Genomic DNA, 16,669 nt, shown 5'->3' on the forward strand with positions numbered 1-16,669 from the left:
GAAGCAGGTGTGTCTCTTCCAACCAAGATCCAAAACTCACAAAGAGCCACACCAAGGCTGTGCCAGATAATGGTCCTTCAGAATGAACCAAGGCTCTGCCAGAGTATGGTTCTTCAGTATCTCCACCACACTGCCACCTGCTCTGTGAGCTAGGCCTCCAAAAAGACCTTGCCTGTGTCTCAGATGTACAAAAGAGCACTGCTATCTCCCCCACCCAAACCCCCAGACCCATGGAGGACCTCACCCTGCCTTTCCCTCATAGAGGACATTCCCTCAGCCTTTCCCTGCCTCTTTGTTGGGTTAATCCAGTGGATGGATCACCAATGCTGTGCCAGAAAATGGTCCTTCAGGATGAACAGGACTTTCACTACAATTAATTATTGTAGGTTTGAACTATCTGCCCACTCAACAATAGGATGCTTTGCCATTATTACCTTGCACTGTATTGACTATTTTAGCTGTGAAACTACCTCTCCCATTTTGAAATATTCTGCACTTTGGCCCAGATCCGTGTTTTAGTCTCCCGTTTTTAACTTTTTATGCTGTATGTTGATTTTTATGACTGTTTTATTGATGCTGATGTTTTATTGTTGGGATATTTGTTTCATTGTTTTATTGCTGTTATTATATTGTTGTGTCGGGCAAGGCCCCATGTAAGCCGCTCCGAGTCCCTCCGGGGAGATGGGGCGGGGTATAAAAATAAAGTTGTTACTATTATTATTATTATTATTATTATTATTATTATTATTATTATTATTATTACAATGCCAAGGGCTCTGCTAGACTTCCAAAAGAGACCATGCATATGTGGCAGGTATCTTTAGGGGCACTGCTTCTTCCCTCCAACCAAATGCTTAGAAACATGGAGGACCTCCTCACTTGAGACCTTTGGCTGTCCAAATACACTGGACCAATGCCCAGCTGTGTGTCACCATCCCAAGTCTAATTGACCAACCCTGTGACCCAGGACTTTGTGTCAGGGTGACTCTATTCCCACTGCCTTGTTGGATGTCATGGCCCTTGGGAATAATCCAGGTGCTGAGTGTGCATTAACTCTTTCCACCCTTTATTTATTTTATTTATTTATTTACAGTATTTATATTCCGCCCTTCTTTCTCACCCCGAAGGGGACTCAGGGCGGATTACAATGAACACATATATGGCAAACATTCAATGCCAACAGACAAACAACATACATTAGACAGACTCAGAGGCATTTTTAACATTTTTCCAGCTTCACGATTCCGGCCACAGGGGGAGCTGTTGCTTCACCATCCAGTAGTGGCTGTACTTCCTCATTCCTTTCCTCGTGTTTTGCTGGCAGTTTTATGGTGTTGTAATTTAGCCTCCCGCATAAAGCGTCCCTAAATTTCCCTAATTGACAGGTGCAACTGTCTTTCGGGGCTCCATAGGTCAACAGCAAGCCGGGGCTATTAATGGTCGGAGGCTTAACCCGACCCGGGCTTCGAACTCATGACCTCTCGGTCAGTAGTGATTTATAGCAGCTGGTTACTAGCCAGCTGCGCCACAGCCCGGCCCCTTTACCTTACCTCCTCCTCTCCAAGGGGTTATGTTCCACCTCTTGAGGAATGGCTCTATACATTTATCTGCTCCTGTTGATGCCTTTTCCTTCTCCTACAGAGAATCCTGGCCTTTGCCCCAAAAGAAGTCTCCCACTGGAGTTTTTTCCATGTAGAGAAGATTGCAAGGATGACCGGTCGTGTTCCAGGGGGAAGAAGTGCTGCTTTGTTGGCTGTGGCCTGAGATGCATTGTTCCAAAGATTTATCACAGTGTGGAGTGGGTGGAGCTGGATCAGGACCATGCTCTCGCCTTGCCAGTTCACACAGGTGAGTTGTGGGTCAGGGAAATGACAAGGCATCACCAGGCGAGGTTTTTGGAACTACTCTTTCTGCATTTGTGATAACGCAGGTTTACATAAGACGCTGCTTTATTGAACCAAAATCTTATTTATTTATTATTTATTTACAGCATTTATATTCCGCCCTTCTCACCCCGAAGGGGACTCAGGGCGGATCACATTACACATATAGGCAAACATTCAATGCCTTTTAACATAGAACAAAGACAAGACAAACATAGGCTCTGAGCGGGCCTCGAACTCATGACCTCCTAGTCAGAGTGATTCATTGCAGCTGGTTGCAGCTGGCTTGCTCTCCCGCCTGCGCCACAGCCCGGGCTTATGCCGTTCTTTACAATGACCCACATTGCTGCACAAGCAAATGCTAAATGAAATGCATGTGCCCTTGTGTGTGCAATTTGCAGGTCCCTAATGGCGCAATGGGTTAAACCCTTGTGCCGGCAGGACTGCTGACTTAAAGGTTGGGTTGCTGACCTGAACTTTGCCGAAAAGAGCACGGATGAGCTCCCTCTGTCAGCTCCAGCTTCCCATGCAGGGACATGAGAGAAGCCTCCCACAAGGATGGTAAAACATCTGGGCAATGTCCCCTGGGCAACGTCCTTGCAGACAACCAATTCTCTCACACCAGAAGCGACTTGCAGTTTCTCAAGTCGCTCCTGACACAGAAGAGAAATATCATGTGCAATGTACAACAATGGGTAATGAAAACATCATGGCAGTCTTATAGAAACAAGCACAACAGAACAATGTATTCAAGTCCCTTTCTGCGATGTGTTGTCAAAGGCTTTCATGGCCGAAATCACAGGATTGTTGTGTGTTTTCCAGGCTGTATGGCCATGTTCTAGAAGTATTCTCTCCTGACGTTTCGCCCACATCTACAACAGGCATCCCCAGAGGTTGTGAAGTTGTGTGATATACCTCATAACCTCTGAGGATGCCTGCCATAGATGTGGGCGAAACGTCAGGAGAGAATACTTCTGGAACATGGCCATACAGCCCAGAAAACACACAACAATCCCTTTATGCAGTCTTGAACTGCATTGCAGGGAGAAGTGAGCCATGTCTTTGCAGGAACTTACACTTCACTCATCACTAGAATCATAGAATCCTAGCGTTGGAAGAGACCTCATGGGCCATCCAGTCCAACTCCATTCTGCCAAGAAGCAGGAAAATCACATTCAAAGCACCCCCGACAGATGGCCACTCAGCCCCTGCTTCAAAGCCTCCAAAGAAGGAGCCTCCACCGCACTCCCGCCTGGGCAGAGAGTTCCACTGCTGAACAGCTCTCTCACAATTAGGAAGTTCTTCCTCATGTTCAGGTGGAATCTCCTTTCCTGTAGAAAAAAAGCTTTCATTCCAAAGTGTTTACACTTGTGGAGTCTGCAAGGAAAATTGTGCAAGGCAGTTGTGGTGGGTTTCCCAGAGCCCAACTGACACGAGTCTTGGGTCTTGTGCTGAGAGGAAACCTCTTCCATTGGGAAACCCACCTTGGGCAATGACACTAGTCTCTGTGGTCCAACTGCCACCCAGACTCACCTTCTCCGTTGGGTTTATAAGACCAAGTGCGATGCCTGCTTCCCAAAAGGGCAGCATGTGGTCCAGACTGGTCCTCCTGGGTCTCCTCTTCCTCTGGGCTGGGCTTCCTTCTGCTCTCAATGGCCAGAAAGCAGGTGAGTAAAGGGACACAGGCAAAGTCCAGGGAAGGAAACTTCCTGCTGACCAACTGGCCTTGGATGGAGAAATGGATGCAGGAATGAGGTCCATTTCTCCCATGCATTTTAACCTGCATTTTAACTGGGTGTATCCCATTATATGTATTCGAATAGTCTTGTGTTTAATCTCTCTATTTTAACCCTGTTTTGCCCACACTCAAGCTGCAAGGAGAGGTGGGTATTATTATTATTGTTATTATTTTATTATGACACAGCAAACAAGATAGATATGCTGGATTTCATTTGACAAAATCACAAGTCGAACACTTCCCAAGTGTCTAGGACTGTGTGATGTATTTTCGGATGATGCGTGCAGATCCCAGTCGGGTGGCCTTTTGCAGTTGGCAGATCGTAATTTTGTCAATGTCTATTGTTTCCAAATGCCGGCTGAGATCTTTTGGCATGGCACCCAGTGTGCCCATCACCACCGGGACCACCTGCACTGGTTTCTGCCAGAGTCTTTGAAGTTCAATCTTGAGGTCCTGATAGCAGCTGAGTTTTTCCTGTTGTTTTTCGTCAATGCGACTGTCACCTGGGATGGCGACATCAATGATCCAAATCTTTTTCTTTTCCACAACTGTGATGTCTGGTGTGTTGTGTTTCAGAACTTTGTCAGTCTGGATTCGGAAGTCCCACAGTATCTTTGCATGTTCATTTTCCAATACTTTTGCAGGTTTGTGATCCCACCAGTTCTTTGCTGCTGGGAGGTGGTACTTGAGGCATAAGTTGTTGTTATTATTATTATTATTATTATTATTATTATTATTATTATTGTTATAGAAACATGGGAGTTGTAGTTTTACACAACATCTATAGCATCCTCTGCCAAAGAGTGCTGCTGCTTTAGCAAACTCCATCTCCCAAGCTTGCATAAGCCAGGGCAGTAAAAGTGCATTGAACTGCATTAATTCTACAGTGTATATGCAACTTGGAGTCCTTGCAGACAAGCCCTGCTATATTCCAAGATCTGATCCCAGGTTTTCTGCTTTAAACTGGATGATATGAGTCCGCACTGCCAGATAATCTGGAATAAACAGAAAACCTGGGATCAGATGCTGGGATATAGGGCCTGTCTGGAAGGGCCCTTAGATGCAGGATCTCAGCCATTAAGTCTCCTTCACAATGTGGAGGTTGATCTCTGTGCAGAAGTAACATAGTTCAGCCCAGTGGTTCTCAACCTGGGGTCCCCAGATGTTTTGGCCTACAACCCCCAGAAATCCCAGACAGTTTCCCAGCTGTTAGGATTTCTGGGAGTTGAAGGCCAAAACATCTGGGGACCCACAGCCCATTAATGTGTTAATATGGTGACAACAGGAGCCTGATCCAAGGGAATAATTGAGTCAACAAGAATATACATTGCTAACCTGACTTTCCTGTTTTTTTTTGCAATGGTGGCATTGCTCTGGTCCCTCTAAATGGGCATCTCCTCTGTGCCTAGATTTCTGCCAGCTTCCTAGTGCCTCTGGCACTTGCGATGCCCCCTCCGTCCTCCGTGTCTTCTACAACTCGCAGGCCGGGAGGTGTGAGAGATTTCCTTACAAAGGCTGCGGAGGCAACAAGAACAACTTTGCAACACAGCTGGAGTGTCTCCGGAACTGCTCCAACCCAGGTGAGAGGGACACTGACGGGACTGCAGGGAAGGCAGGCTCAGGGACGACTTCTATTGCAGGCAAACTAGAGCCGTGTGACGCCCCTGGCTGCGAGAGCACTGGAAACCAATACACCGAGGCCAATAAACAATCTAATATCTTTATTAAGGAAATGAAGGAATGAAATAAAAACAAGCAGAAGATATAGTTCAGCAATAGACCTTTCAGGAAAGGTCAAATATAGTCCAATAATATATTGTCCAATATCTGATATTAAAGTCCAAAGTTTGTAATCCAAAAACCGAAACACACTCAAACTTCCAAGCAGTTTGAGTGGGGAAACGTCCAAGTCTTTTACTAGAGTTCAAAGCAAGTACAAGGCAAGGAATTGAAGACAAGGCTGGATACACGGCACAACAAGGCAAGACTGGAAATCACAGCTAGGCAAGGCGAGGAACACGGCTAGGCATGGCACGGCAAGGCAAGGCAAGGTGGTGGACTCAAACGCGGTCCACACTTGACTGGAAGAGAAGTTAATCCTCCAAGCTGACACGTTGAGGCTAGCCAGCGCACAGAACTTTTAAAGAACTTCGAATCTTCCCTCAGAACAGGTGTCTCAAATGCTCCTTTCCCAAGGGAAAAGAGCTAGAACAACATCTTGGCCAGATGCAATCCTCCCTTAGAATTCTCAGGGGAAAATAAGTCAATCAGCAGACCCTCTAGCTGCTAATCGCGCGCTTCGTCTCCTGCCAGCTTTCTCCTGTCTGTTAGTTTCCACAAACATCCTTCTATCAAAGGGAGGGGAACTGGGAAGAGAAGGCTCCATTTCAAGGCCCTTTTTAATGAGCGTTGAACTAGAATTGTCAATAGGGAACATCTGGAATGGGGCAGAGTCTTGCTGAATCGGCACAAAACTTATTTCCTCATCACTGTGGTCCACAATGGAGTCAGGTTCACGGCCCAAGGGTCCATGGGACATCACAAGCCATGCCACTGAATGAATGGGGTTTGTAGATGTGGCCTTGTTGACCCATTCATTGGCTGACCATTCAAGAATTGGAGCAATGTAGTAGGACTCACAAATGGCAGAATGAGGTTGGACTAAATGGCCCTGTTCCAAACCTACAATCCTATGATTCTATGAAATAACATTCATAATCTATGTATACATGTGATGCACACACACATATGCACAGAATATGACACCTAGATCTACAGGATTGGTACTTGTAATTCCACCTACATACTCTTTCTAAGCCTTTTCCAAACCTTCCAGCATGATTCTGTCAGGAAATGGTTAAATTGAGACAAATTCACTTTTTTTCTCAATTTAACTTCTTCTCTGATGATCTGGCATCTGCTCAGTCACACAGAAATAAACTCACACTTCCCTGCTGTCAGCTGAAGCCAGCAGTTCTTATCTTTATATACATAAAGTTTATATACACTATTTATATATAGTTTACTAGCTTTGCCCGGCCACGCGTTGCTGTGGCTTATGGAAATCCTTTGTTGGCCAGGTGGAATAGCAGTGAATAGCCTTGCAGTCTCAAAGCCTAGCCGTTTTCTGGAGTAGCTGGAGCTTTTTGTTGTATGAACGTAGAGGCATGGATGAGGGGTTGCGTTGCCAAGTTTAGTGTTTCTGGGATGTGTAGTTTTGTCCTAGGCCGAAATTTCATTACCCTTTTATATATATAGATATACACTATTTACATAGTCTTGCAGGAGCATAGCATTTGAGCACCCGACCTGATCGATCACAGCATGGGAAGCATTCTGCTGTAACTTCCCACATTCCACAGCAATGACAAATGTCCTGTTGCGTATCCGGAAATCACTCACTGTTTCCCTCTAGCAATGCATCTCTACTCTATGCAATTAACTCTTATATTACTGGAATGCTGGATTACTTGCTGCATTACAGGCACACACAAGCTTTAACCATAAGTGAAATTTCAATACTACACAAAACTATACCTTCACAGATTCTGTGGATGCTTCAACCAGAGCTTGATCATAGAGTTAAACTGGTGGATCTAGAAATGCTAGTGAGATGTTTTCTATAGACTTTCTCTTGGTCTTTCAGCTTGATTCTGTGGTATGCTTCTACTAGAAATCATTTGTTTCAATAGGGTTTGCTATTATTTGTGGTTTCATATTTCCTCAGTCAGTACAGAAATCTTTGAATATGGGGGTGGTCTTATGCCATACAAAAGGAGCAGTTATTGTTATTTCTCCTCAAGTCAACTTTGACTTATGGTGACCCCATGAATAAGAGACCTTCAAGTTAACCGCATGTGTGCATATAAGCCATACAGGATTCTGCTCTCCAAAATTCCCAATGGGCAAATGGAAATGCACTTCATCCTTGTGGTGGTCTTCTCCTTCCTTCCAGGAATCTGCCGGCTCCCGATGGATCAAGGAATGGGCGATGCCCTGAGACATCGCTACTTCTACAACTCCAGCTCCAGGACCTGTGAGCGCTTCTTCTACCGAGGACACCGGGGCAACGCCAACAACTTCTGGGAGGAAGAAGATTGCCGCCAGTTCTGTGGATCCCGTGGTAAATCTGGGGTGACATAAATGTGCCCAAAGGCAGGCCCAGGTGGACAATGAAGTCCCCCAAAGCAAAGGCCATTTCCCCCCACATTTCTCATCATAGGGTATACTGCTTTAGGAAGATACTAGAAGTTGCAGATCAACAATCTTCTGGAAGATCAAATAATTCCCTGCACCATAACATAACATGTGTATACAGTGGAGTCATGGAATCTGCTGGAGTTCGTTTCCAGGACCCCTTCTGGATATCAAAATCCATGAATGCTCAAGTCCCATTATATACAACGGTGGAATAAAATTTATTTGATTTATTTATTTATTTACAGTCTTTCTAGTTGTCTACATACATGACAACATTCAATGCCATATGAACATAGAGACAGTGGCAAAGACAGAGACACAGAGGCAATTTAACCTTCTCCAGTTTCCAGCTTCCTGGGGGTATGCTCAATTCCGGCCACAGGGGGAGCTGCTGCTTCATCATCCACTGTGACACCGAGTCCTTGGATACTTCCTCATTCCAAACACTACTGGATGATTTTTATGGTGTTGTAAATTAGTTAAATTACCCTCCCCACATAAGTGGTACCTAAATTTCCTACTTGATTGATGCAACTATCTTTTGGGTTTATTTATTTATTTATTTCAAGCATTTATACCCCGCCCTTCTCACCTGGGGGGACTCAGGGCGGCTTACAACAGTTGGCAACATTTAATGCCAAGAACATAATAATAAAACAAAAACAATACATATCATCAATTAAAACTATAAAAATACATCATTAAAATGCATTATAAAACTTAAAACATATGTAAATGAGATCAATTTGTTTAAAAACTTCATGCTTCCGCCTTAAATCGGACCATGTCAACATTACTGTATTACTCGTTAAAAGCTTGTGCACACAGCCATGTTGCTTAGGTCAACAATGAGCAGGGCTATTTTTTATTTTAATGGTCAGGTGCTCACTCTGACATGGGCTGGCCTCGAACTCATGACCTCTTGGTCAGAGTGATTTATTCCAGCTGGCTACCAACCAGCCTGCGCCACAGCCCGGCCCCGGCATAATCTGATATATAAAATGGCAAAATCAAGGTTTGCTTTTTGGATTTTTTAAGAAATACTTTCAAGCAGTAAATCATTGAATCTATGGATACAGAATCCATTGAACTAGAGGACCAATTGTATTGCATCATGTGTCAACACTGGAATAGGCCAGCAGTTGAAGTCCTTTGCAGTAGTAGTAACTCAATACAAACCATACAATAGAAGTGCAATAGAAGCACATAGAAGCCACATGCATTTCTCATCTTTATTTATGACTTGAACTATGATGGCCTCTGACCATCTTTGAACCGCTTTAATCAGGAGCTCAGTTTGTGATCAATGAAAATAGTGGCCTGGATTTGTTAGTTTGGCTTGGAGTAGAGCCATTGAATTGGTTGGGTGAGTCACCATTCAGCCATGGGTCCAATGGGTCTACTCCAGTTGGGATGAACCAGCAAGATCACAGCTTTTCTGGGGCAAATGATGTTGCTCTCGCCATATCTATACTGTTTTTTTTTTTCCATGTCTGGAGTGACTTGAGAAACTGCAAGTCGCGTCTGGTGTGAGAGAATTGGCTTTCTGCAAGGACGTTACCCAGGGAACATTACCTGAATGTTTTGATGTTTTTACCATCCTTGTGGGAGGCTTTTCTCATGTCCCCGTATGAAGCTGGAGCTGATAGAGGGAGCTCATACGCGCTCTCGCCAGTTTGGATTCGAACTGGCAACCTTCAGAACAGCAACCCAGCCTTCAAGTCAGCAGTCCTGCTGGCACAAGGGTTTAACCCGCTGTGCCACTGGGGGCTCCTACTGCAAATATAATAATATAATCATAATCATAATAATAAAACTTTATTTATATACCGCCCTATCTCCCGGATGGGACTCAGGGCGGTTTCCAATCATAAAAACAACACAAACATTACATAACAACATAATAACACATTAAGCAAAGTAAAATATTACAATTATAGCAATAAATAACACTTACATGACCTGGGAACCATTACGGGAACCATAAACCCAATATATTAAAATGTATCATTTTAGGCTAGATAAATCTTGTGCAATATATTCAGGCCCAGAAATCGGCAGTATTCCAATGTAATTACTCAAAAAATGATATCTCAGTTGCTGTGGGGTCCAAAACAATGCATGCTTGGATTTGCTAAAATTGAAATAGGAGAATGCACAAATAAAGTATAGACTTACTACAAAAGAGACAGAACTTCAATTCCTGAGTATACTAAAACGAGAAGAATTAGAGAAGGAAGGCACACTCTTGCAGTGCAGGGTTTATGGGCATTTTCTTTCCACACATTGCTTGCGGAAGCAACACATCCAGCTGTTAATGAGGCTCAAGAGAAAATAGGGTGATCCCAGAGTTTTGGAGGGATCGCTTGGTGCGTATGGCTAACATTGCCTTCTGTGCCTCTGCCTTTTGGCCAATTGTCTCTCTCCTTTTTTGCAGCTTCCTAAACCAACAGAAATAACCTCCTGAAGGAAGAACAGAGAGGACTCAAAACTCCTGGAAGTTATTCCTGGACCCTCCCTGGAGTAGGAAGAGGCCACCAGTCCTGCATGTCAGCATCTTCCATCCATCTTTGTGTCCTTCCATCGTCACCATCTTGCTCTGTCTCTCTTCTTCCATCTTCTTCCATCTCAGACTTCCATCTCAGCTCAGCTTAGCTTCCCCGTTCCGTCATCCTGTCTGACCTTTCCCCTAAACCTTCTCACCCTCTACTTTTTTCACTAATCTCTCCAATTATCTCTTTGAGAAGCCCGCTTTGGCACAGACAACAGTTGCAGACCTTTCTATATTTCTTCTTTCCTGTTTTTAAGCCTCCTTCCTACCTTCTTCTTTCTGTGTTGTCAAAGGATTACATGGCCAGAATCACTGGGTTGTTGTTCATCACTGGCCATGTTCCAGAAGCATTCTCTCCTGATGTTTCACACACATCTATGGCAGGCATCCTCAGACGTTGTGAGGTATATTGGAAACTAGTTAAGGGAGGTTTATATATCTGTGGAAGGCCCAATGTGGGAGGAATAACTCTTGTCTGTTGGAGGCCAGTGTGAATGTTCTAATTAATCACCTTGATTAGCATTAACGGATTTCCCCAGACAGGAAGAAGCTGTCGAGAAACAGTTAAATTGAGACACATTCACCTTCCGTCTCAATTTACCTTCTCCTCTGATGAACTGGCTATCTGCACAGTCCCACAGAAATAAACACACACTTCCTAGCTGAAACCAGTGGCTCTTTATTTATTGAGTTAATTTACACTATTTACATAGTCTTGCCAGAGCATAGCAATCAAGCACCCAACCTCGATCCGGAAATCGCTCACTGTTTCCCTCTAGCAATAAATCTCTACTCTATGCATTTAACTCTTACATTACTGGAATGTGCATTACAGGCACACATAATCAGTTTGCTTTAAACCATAAGTGAAATTTCACAACTACACAAAACCATACCTTATCAGAAGCCAAGCCTTGAAGCTGGCAAGGCCATTAATACTAATCAAGGTGATTAATTACGATATTCACACCGGCCTCCAGCAGACAAAAGTTCTTTCTCTCACCCTGGACATCAATCCACAGATATATAAACTCCACTCATCTAGTTTGCAACAGACCTCACGACCTCTGAGGATGCCTGCCATAGATGTGGGTGAAACATCAGGACAGAATGCTTCTGGAACATGGCCAATGGCTATACAGCCCAGAAAACTCACAGCAACCCACTTCTTCTTTCTGTTCAGTCTAAACTTAGGGTGCATCAACGCTCTTTTTCTGCCATAAATCCCTGCCATAGGATTTCTGGAAGTTGTCCTTTGGCAAGGCACCTGCGCTGTTTGGCAGTGAAAGCTAAAGGCCTTGTAAGACTACGTTGTGTAACTTAGAGCCATGGCAATTCAAACAATGTCAAACCGTGTTCATTCTATAGTGAAGATGCACCCTTAGACTGTAATCTTCTTGGGATGGAGACCTGCCTTATTCTCATGTTTCTCACTGTATAGGATATTACACAAATGATAAAAATCATCATTTCACAGTAAATTGCTTCTTTTGCATTTTTGCTTAGCGAGAGGGGGAGGAGGAATTGGGGAGCAGAGGCTTATGGGCCCTGTAATAGCTCCACTAATTTCACAATCCAAGCAAGTGACAAAAGACTTTAGGCATTTTTTTCTCTGTAGGGAAGTCTTTGAAAGCAGTGTAATTTTTTAAGACCATTGTTATCCAGAGTCCTAATGCAATGTTCAAACCACTGTGCCATGCTTTTTTTTGGCACAACTAAGGGTTTTAAACAAAATTTGTCACTTTTTATGCAGAAAAATATCATTTTTGTGCAAAGCACCCAGCATTTTCTGATGTTTCCTACACAAACAAAACTGGAGATAAAATGTTTCTTGACACTTATTGGTCCCATTTTCAGCACCACTCCCACCTCTTCTGTTTACCAGGAAGCTTCCAAAATTGGGAGGGAGGTTCTGTTTTCGTTACCATAATATTTGGTCCAATGGTGCCAATGGGGAAACTTTAGAGCTTAACAGCTGTTAGGAATTGTGGAAGCTGAACTCCAAAACACCTGGTTGCAGGCATGTAGCGGGGGGGGGGGGGGCTTGAGGGGCTTCAGCCCCCTCCCCCGAAATTCTCAGCCTTACATTTATTATTTAAACTGTTATATTTATTCATATCATGACCTGATCGCCATGCTCAATATATCCCATATGCATGGGAGTATTGAGATAACGATACAAAAGGTTTGCTAGGCTAGATCCCTCCACACCCAGACTCAGCCCCCCCCCCCCCAACCAAAATCCCAGCCCCTTCCGAATCAAAATCCTGGCTACGGGCCTGCCTGGTTGGGAACCACTGCTTTAGAGGCTCTTTCTCTGTCATTTTTAAGCCTATCCACATGTAAACCGCCTCACTTGTAGGCCACACTTATGACTGCAAATGTGCCGTGTTTCAGAATGTTTCACCAATCCACTGATTTTTGGGGAATTTTAAAAGTTTTTACCATAACATTTTATTTAAGCACAATAGAGTGTTCTGGGAACTGAAGTCCCAAGCACAAGCCACAAAAGGGGAAGAGAAAAAATTGTCAAGAAACGGTTAAATTGAGACACATTCAGCTCCTTCTCCAGCAATCTGGCTAATCTTTATTGAGGTTATTTACACTATTTACATAGTCCTGCCGGAGCATAGCATTCGATCACCCGACCTGATCGATCACAGCATGGGAAGCATTCTGCTGTCGCCTCCCACATTCCATAGCAATGACAAATGTTCCTGTTTCCCTCTAGCAATAAATCTCTACTCTATGCAATTAACTCTGATATTACTGGAATGCTGGATTACTTGCTGCATTACAGGTACAGACAATCAGTTTGCTTTAAAACATAAGTGAAATTTCAAAACTACACAAAACCATATCTTCATAAGAATACAATCAACCAGGTCTCTGATAAGTTGAAAAAGAAAGTGAGAAACACAGAAAGAGAAACCACAACTCCCATCATGCCCCAGGAGGGAGCACAGAGGCGCCTTTAATACCCTCACTGTGCAAAGTGCTGCTGGGAAAGCGAGTTCCTATTTGCCTCAAGTGGGCACTGGGGAGGGAGCTTTGGGAAGGGATGGAGGAGCCTGCTGGGGAAGAAAGCAAAGGAGGAGTCGCAGCTTTCCTGATTTGTGAGGTTGCCCACACGCCGCCTCTGCCTCAGATGTTGGAGACTAGCCCGGAGGGGAAGTAAAGGAGAGAATTCCAGGAGAGCAATGAAACAAACCTTTTATTGTTATCACAGCTGATTTTAAGGCAAACAGCCGTAGGCACCCACTCTAGTGGATCCGTACCATGCAAATGGCCCTCTCAACATGTGCGTAGCAAACAAAGAATTTATATCTCGGCTTATCTAAAATTGACCAATGGCTGAGGGTCTTCCCTCCATATCAGCTAAGGCTTTGGGTGCCCCCCCCCAACCAGGGTCATTTTTGACAATTAATCAGCTGAATTTCTTGAATCCCCTGAATCCAGTATGTCAAAAAATAAATCGTGCACATCCCTAAGAAATAACTGGGAAGCAGCAGGAATATATTGTCCTTTCCCATAGAAGAACCTTGTGGTTTCTTTGGTACACCTGCTGGGTGACTTTCTCCCACTGTGCTATAGAGACAGTGTCCTGTCCTCCTGCATCTGCACATGGTTTGGTAACTGCACAGTGTCAGATCATAGAATCATAGAATCATAGAATCATAGAATAGTAGAGTTGGAAGAGACCACATGGGCCGTCTAGTCCAACCCCCTGCTAAGAAGCAGGAAATCGCATTCAAAGCACCCCCGACAGATGGCCATCCAGCCTCTGCTTAAAAGCCTCCAAGGAAGGAGCCTCCACCACAGCCCGGGGGAGAGAGTTCCACTGCCGAACAGCCCTTCTCACAGTGAGGAAGTTCTTCCTGATGTTCAGGTGGAATCTCCTTTCCTGTACTTTGAAGCCATTGTTCCCTTGCATCCTAGTCTGCAGGGCAGCAGAAAACAAGCTTGCTCCCTCCTCCCTATGACTTCCCTTCACGTATTTGTACATGGCTATCATGTCTCCTCTCAGCCTTCTCTTCTGCAGGCTAAACATGCCCAGCTCTTTAAGCCGCTCCTCATAGGGCTTGTTCTCCAGACCCTTAATCATTTTAGTTGCCCTCCTCTGGACGCTTTCCAGCTTGTCAACATCTCCCTTCATCTGCGGTGCCCAGAACTGGACACAGTGTGATTCCAGGTGTGGTCTGACCAAGGCAGAATAGAATAAGGGGGAGCAGGACTTCCCTGGATCTAGACGCTATTCCCCTATTGATTTAGGCCAGAATCCCGTTGGCTTTTTTAGCAGCCGCATCACATTGTTGGCTCATGTTTAACTTGTTCCCCACGAGGACTCCAAGGTCTTTTTCGCACACACTGCTGTCAAGCCAGGCGTCCCCCATTCTGTATCTTTGATTTCCATTTTTTCTGCCGAAGTGAAGTCTCTTGCATTTGTCCCTGTTGAACTTCATTTTGTTAGTTTTGGCCCATCTCTCTAGTCTGTCAAGATCGTTTTGAATTCTGCTCCTGTCTTCTGGAGTGTTAGCTATCCCTCCCAGTTTTGTGTCGTCTGCAAACTTGATGATCGTGCCTTCTCACCCTTCGTCTAAGTCGTTAATAAAGATGTTGAACAGAACCGGGCCCAGGACGGAGCCCTGCTTGTGGCACTCCACTTGTCACTTCTTTCCATGATGAAGACGACGCATTGGTGAGCATCACCCTTTGGGTTCGTTCGCTTAGCCAATTACAGATCCACCTAACCGTAGTTTTGTCTAGCCCACATTTTACTAGTTTGTTTGCCAGAAGGTCGTGGGGGACTTTGTCGAAGGCCTTACTGAAATCCAGGTACGCTACATCCACAGCATTCCCTGTATCGACCCAACTCGTAACTCTATCGAAAAATAGGAAGATAGGAAGGCACTCTAAAGGGTCACCATGTCTGAAGAGAAAATCATTGGTTTGCCCTCTTTTTCCCTTCTTTGGAAGAACTTTATACATCCTGCAGCCTTAAGAAAGCTCAGAACATTCTTGGGGATCCATCTCATTTGTCATTTTCTTCTTTTTAAAAATTATTACCATCTGGCAGACAGTACAGGGTGACAAAGACAAGCACAAACAGACTGAGAAATAGCTTTTATCCTAGAGGTGTAACTATATTGAACCCATGGTTTTGTACTGATGTGGCATTGGGGGCTATGTAGTAGTGGTTGAGGTGTGTGGGGGGGGGGGGGGGGCAGGAGTGTTGTGTTGTGATGTGTGCTGGGGAAAGCATTTAATTTCATTGGGCCATAATACAATCACAAAGGAGGCCGGTGGCGAAGTGGGTTAAAGCACTGAGCTACTGAACTTGCCAGGTTCAAACCCCGGGAACGGTGTGAGCGGCCGCTGTTAGCTCTAGCTTCTGCCAACCTAGAAGTTCGAAAACATGCAAATGTGAGTAGATCACATTTCTGGCGGGAAGGTAACGGCGCTCCATGCAGTCCTGCCAGTGGCCACATGACCTTGGAGGTGTCTATGGACAACGCTGGCTCTTCAGCTTAGAAATGGAGATGAGCACCAACCCCCAGAGTCAGACACGACTGGACTTAACGTCAGGGGAAACCTTTACCTTTACCTTTTACACTGACAATAAAGCTATCCTATTAAATCTCTTTGGAGAAAGACTGCTTTCAGACTGTCTTACATTTAAGCACCATGCTCCCAGGCCATTTTTGTGGTTCTTGCAAATGAGACTTTGTTCTTTCTCTCTCTTAATAATAATAATAATAATAATAATAATAATAAGTTTATTTATATCCCGCCTCCATCTCCCCCGAAGGGGACTCGGGGCAGCTTACAGCAAAACCAAAATACAAGCAATGATAAAATATAAAACATCACAGGACAAAAACAAAAACCAATAATAAAATATACACAATAGGTAAAAAAACAACACAACACAGAATTAAAACATCAAATTAAAAACAATGAGGTTGCAATAGTGGATAAGCAAGGTGCACATTATGAGTAACAAATTCGTAAATAGATAAAGTGCATTAGAATCATTTAAGGTCACATTAGGTAGGGAGGAGTCCTGAATAATATCAAGCAATCAGGAATCGGGAGAAGAGCGACCGGTACAAAAGGTCGAGGAGCATAATAATTGTGGTGGAGAAAGGCGATCTTAACCAAAGGCCTTACATATTTCCTAGAAATTCTAGCCCAGTCATTACAAAATCCTTGCCAGGAAGAACTTGTTCCAAAGTGTTCACACTCCTGGAATCTGCAGAGAAACTTTTGCAAGGCAGTTGGGGTGGGTTTCCTGGA

The 16,669-nt window shown here is 44.3% G+C and overlaps 1 protein-coding gene across 1 annotated transcript in view; it reads left to right on the top strand.

Moving 5' to 3' along the window:
- The window catches only part of LOC103281247 (papilin), a 28,269-nt gene extending 16,416 nt beyond the window's left edge, over positions 1 to 11,853 (top strand). The window contains exons 12-15 of the mRNA XM_016998105.2: positions 1,642 to 1,848; positions 5,031 to 5,201; positions 7,577 to 7,744; positions 10,259 to 11,853. Coding sequence (XP_016853594.2) covers positions 1,642 to 1,848; positions 5,031 to 5,201; positions 7,577 to 7,744; positions 10,259 to 10,266 — 554 coding nt within the window. The 3' untranslated portion in view covers positions 10,267 to 11,853. The remainder of the gene's footprint in view (positions 1 to 1,641; positions 1,849 to 5,030; positions 5,202 to 7,576; positions 7,745 to 10,258) is intronic.
- Positions 11,854 to 16,669: the final 4,816 nt, after the last annotated feature.

The sequence above is a fragment of the Anolis carolinensis genome, chromosome 4, assembly GCF_035594765.1.
Source record: "Anolis carolinensis isolate JA03-04 chromosome 4, rAnoCar3.1.pri, whole genome shotgun sequence".
Taxonomy (NCBI): Eukaryota; Metazoa; Chordata; class Lepidosauria; order Squamata; family Dactyloidae; genus Anolis; species Anolis carolinensis.